Source organism: Cololabis saira, chromosome 20 (assembly GCF_033807715.1).
Source record: "Cololabis saira isolate AMF1-May2022 chromosome 20, fColSai1.1, whole genome shotgun sequence".
NCBI lineage: Eukaryota > Metazoa > Chordata > Actinopteri > Beloniformes > Belonidae > Cololabis > Cololabis saira.
In genome coordinates, this window is record NC_084606.1 from 14,899,498 (window position 1) to 14,903,874 (window position 4,377).

At 40.2% G+C, this 4,377-nt stretch overlaps 1 protein-coding gene across 1 annotated transcript; it reads left to right on the forward strand.

Moving 5' to 3' along the window:
• The first annotated feature begins 1,778 nt into the window (after positions 1-1,778).
• On the forward strand, positions 1,779-3,920 carry LOC133420800 (uncharacterized). Its single transcript, XM_061710635.1, has 4 exons — positions 1,779-1,839; positions 1,942-2,649; positions 2,746-2,865; positions 3,302-3,920. The coding sequence occupies exons 1-4, from the start codon at positions 1,785-1,787 to the stop codon at positions 3,367-3,369; spliced, it is 951 nt and encodes a 316-aa protein (XP_061566619.1). The 5' UTR covers positions 1,779-1,784; the 3' UTR covers positions 3,370-3,920.
• The last annotated feature ends 457 nt before the right edge of the window (positions 3,921-4,377 follow it).

The following is a 4,377-nucleotide window of genomic DNA, read 5'->3' on the forward strand; positions in this document are numbered from 1 at the left end:
CTTTACCATTTCTTCCCTGAGATCCATGCAAATAACCACTCAGTCAGACGGAATGAACGAGTCTACACGTGTTAAAGTTTTAATGACGGTAGAAAACATTGTGTTCGCCCCATCTTTTAATAAAGATCTCTCAATTAGACAAACACACAGTCGTTTTTCTTGCTCAGCCTCAGTTCCTATTGGCTATTCATTTTAACAAATTCCAAGCAGTAAACTGAATGCAGATAAAACTAAAAGGAAATAACAATGCAATTATAATGCAATCATAGATATTCTATAATAAAGAAATACTAAATATATCCGAAAATAATAACTAAATATGATCATAATTATTGAACAGAAAATGGCACCAACAAGACGTCTCGGTTCAGGCAAACTGGATCAAAGTTCTGTGATGCACGGGAGATCTGCAAAGATGATCAATGTCGTGCGCATCTTACCAGTGCATTAGGCTATGGCGTAGACGGCGTAGGCTACGCCGTTGACGCCGTAGGCTACGCAGGCTACGGCGTAGCCTACGCCGTAGCCTGCGTAGCCGTGGCTCTAGAGCCCGCAGCGCTCCGCCATCCGCTCTCCGCTCTGGCCGGGATGGAGACGCCGGTGGGCAAGATGCACGTTTGGGTGGGCATAGCCCACCCCTGCCCCCCCTAAAACCGGCTTCGGTGCTGGGTGATGACAGACCAGAGGCTGAGGGGACTGGCCCGGGACTTTGACGAAACGGGAGGCGCAGACTTCGCGTCAAATAGGCAAGAACATCTTTATTTTATTTAATGACGCCAGATCTGGCTGGGGTTTTTATTGTAGCATCGGCTATCTGCTAGTTGAAACGTGTGGTCGGTTAGTCTGTCTGAGTTTTATGGTGTTTTTATAGTTCATGCTGTATGGTGCTGCACTTTTTTTTTTTTTTTTTTTTACTTATTTGTAGGTGCTCCGTCACCTTAATGTTTAGCTGTGTTTTGATCTGTGTTTCTGGTGCGCCGTCACCTGTTTAGCTGTGTTTTCATCTGTTTCTGGGTGTCAAAACAGTGTACGGGGGTTAGCAGGAGCCACCGTCTGACGTCACTACCCAGAATGTAAACAACAATGGCGACCTACATGTTAAATTATATTTTCAAATTTTATAAAAACGAAGACATCAACAAGGTTTTTTATATCACATTGTTATAATTGATACCAACATTTATATTTTAAGACCTACATGTCTTAATAGCCAGGGTTCCTTTTAAAGAAAAGGGTTAAAAGACAAAGGCAGAAGCAGTATCAAAACCAGGCAAGACCATCAGCGGGGAAAAACAAAGTCCAGAAGGAGCAGACAAGAGGATTGTCGTGGACAGGTAGACGCTTTGGGCAGAGACAAGAAGACGTGATCCGCAGTTGTACAGAGGTTCATGAAGCAGATAAGGTGTGGCAGGGAGGTGAGTGAACTCACTCACCACAGCATGAGCCAGCAGGGCAGAGTGTGACATTTAGCCTTTATTTATACAATAAATTAATCAATAGCTTTGTGCCAGAATAACTCATTCGAGTTTTTCAGTTTCACGTCCAATAACGTCCCAACTTTGTGTCCACTTTCTTCACTAAATCCTCTGAATTCTTTTACCAGAATAATAAAAAAAAATCTCTTCCACTGTGACTTTAGTGTGTTCCCGTCCAAACTTTTTCAATACTCAGGCAGGGAGTAGACATGTGATCATTTAATCACATCTGATTGGCCAGTCACACCCAGTGGCGACTATGAAAAGTGGAGCCCTTAAGAGATTCTCTCAGTGAACCACAACAAAAAAATGAGTCTTGCAAAGTTTGCAGGCTATGTGACACATGTACTCTTGGGAACAGTTGGTAAGTTGTATATTTTGTCTAATTTTAACATATTTACGTTACATTATGTTGGTTTCAGTGATGTTCTAGTCATGGTGTTATTTGTCTATGTTTTCTTTTCAGTTTTCTCCTCAGTTCATTCAACAGCTCAACATCCATCATCATCTTTACATTTTGAATCAGTAAACATTGGTCAGGATGTAATTTTGAGATGTTTCCATGAAGAGAGTGATGCAGCTGTCTTTTTCTGGTATAAACAACCTTTTGGACGGAAACCAAAGTTAATGTCTACACTTTTTAAGTTCAAGAGAAATGGCTCTTTTACAAATGAATTTCAGAATGATGCACGGTTTGAACTGGAAACTAGCAGCAGCAAAAACCACCTGAAGATCTCAAATGTTGACGTATCAGACTCAGCTATATACTACTGTATTAGTGGTAATTCATACATACACAAGTATTTGGAGGGCGTTAGTCTCCATGTGAGAGACTCGACTTATGACATCCAAGCCTCAGTGGATCAGTCGTCTTCTTTGAGCGCCCAGCCTGGACGCTCAGTGACCCTCAACTGTACAGTACATAGTTTAATCTGTAATGAAGAACACAGCGTCTACTGGTTCAAAGGCTCTGAAGAATCTCATGCAGGACTTATTTCCATCCACGGAGGCAGGAATGATCAGTGTGAGAGGAAACCCAACTCACAATCACACACCTGCGTGTACAACCTGCTAATGCAGAGTGTTAATGCATCTCATTCTGGGACCTACTACTGTGCTGTTGCCTCATGTGGACAAATATTGTTTGGAAATGGGACAGAGCTGGACTTTAGGGGTAAGAATATTCTAATATATAGTGCACCATGTGTTATGAAAATATAGTTTTAAATATCACAACCTCAGTAATCTCTCACAATGTGTGGTTCTGCAGATAAGGTGGATGTTCCTGTTCAGCTGTATGTCTTGATTGGATCTTTGGCATTCAGTATCATCCTGGTGGTTTTCCTGAGTTACAAAGTTTATACACTGCACAAGGCTAATAGCTGCAAAGGTGTGTTAATTATCTTTATTTGGATACCCTAGTTCATATTAAACTTGCGTCACAGAAGGACAGCGAAGAACAAAAGGAGTGACCATCAGCCAGTCATGCTATGTAGGTTCAGGGCGGTCATTTGTACTTACCAAACACATAATGTGCAAATGGAACTTTTACTTTTTATTCTCAAGCATGATCAGTAACACTGAATACAATTATATGTTGATAATCTTCCTTACTTTACTTGTGAATTACACACAAATCAGTGTTGGATGTCAACATTCGTTCACCAACATTTCTGCACCATCTTCAGCTCTGTGTTAATCACATTTGAATATTAAGATAATTGGTTTGTTCCTTTAAATGTAAATAATTAAGCTAGGTTTAAACAACCACTGCACCTGCAGAACTGGTCATTCTAAAGGTCATGATGCATGTTTTACACCAACAGAACCTCCAGAGAGATCCAGGAGTGCCTCGGAGCTAAATGTAGCGGTGAGTGTTTTAAATGACTTTTAAATGCACTATTGCAACATTTTAAAGGTTTGAATGGAATGGGCTAAATGACATCTGACCAGATGCAAGGGGTAGTAAATGAAATATTAGCACAACTATGAATAGTTAAACAGGCGAGGAAAGCTGATGAAAGGACACAGGGTTGAGGTAACAGTCCAGAGACTAGGAAGGTTTCTAGTTCAGCTAGTGTGAAACAGAAAACAGATCCAGGAACAGCAGGCCAGGGTCAGCGTCTGATCAGGGCAATTACCTGGCAGGGAGCGGCGCGGACAGAGAGCAACAGGAAATCTAAATACGAGCAGAGAAGAGGTAACTGGAAAGTGTTAGGAGAGTGGGCAGGATTGTGAGAAACATGGTTTAAATGGAAATGAAACATTATATGTTCATATTTATTCCTTATTTTGGGTACCCAGGATGCAGACAATGTCCATTACGCTGCTTTAAGCAAGATGAAGGTCAGCAGATCAAGACAGCAGAAAGACACCAGGAATGACTGCGTGTACTCCAGCGTAAAAGCAGTAGCAGAGACGGACTTTGTTGATTTGTAATGTGTTTCCATGTAAAAAAGAAGAAATTACAGATATTTTTTATCTTTCTTCTGTCAAGCCTTAAATCTGTGCCATTAAAAACTTATTTTTGCTTGTGGATTCATTTTGTGCTGAACATCATTTTCTTTAGTGTACATATCATATTATGTCATCCAGAATGCACGTTTTCTCACAATCTTCTTTTCTTCTTTTCCTTTGCAAAAGTGGCTGAAAATCTCAATTTGTCATAATTTCACCTTTAAAAATTATTGATCAGTGTACCTTTTTTATAATTTCCCTGTATGTACTGTTTCTTTTTTTTAAAGTGGCTGAAAAAAATCTAAACTTGGATGGTAATTTAAACTTCAATAAAACAACAAGAATGGAAGTGCCTGCACATTTTTACACAGTACTGTGTTGTTTGTGATGCGAAAGATTTCTTCCACACCTGAAACAAGAACATTTTGACAGAGAACAACATTAA

Excerpts from the sequence above, each read along its gene's own strand:
- LOC133420800 (XM_061710635.1), top strand. The coding sequence starts at position 1,785 with ATGAGTCTTGCAAAGTTTGCAGGCTATGTGACACATGTACTCTTGGGA. Across the intron at positions 1,840-1,941 it reads TGTACTCTTGGGAACAGTTG|TTTTCTCCTCAGTTCATTCA; the intron begins GTAAGTTGTATA and ends TTTTCTTTTCAG. Across the intron at positions 2,650-2,745 it reads GACAGAGCTGGACTTTAGGG|ATAAGGTGGATGTTCCTGTT; the intron begins GTAAGAATATTC and ends GTGGTTCTGCAG.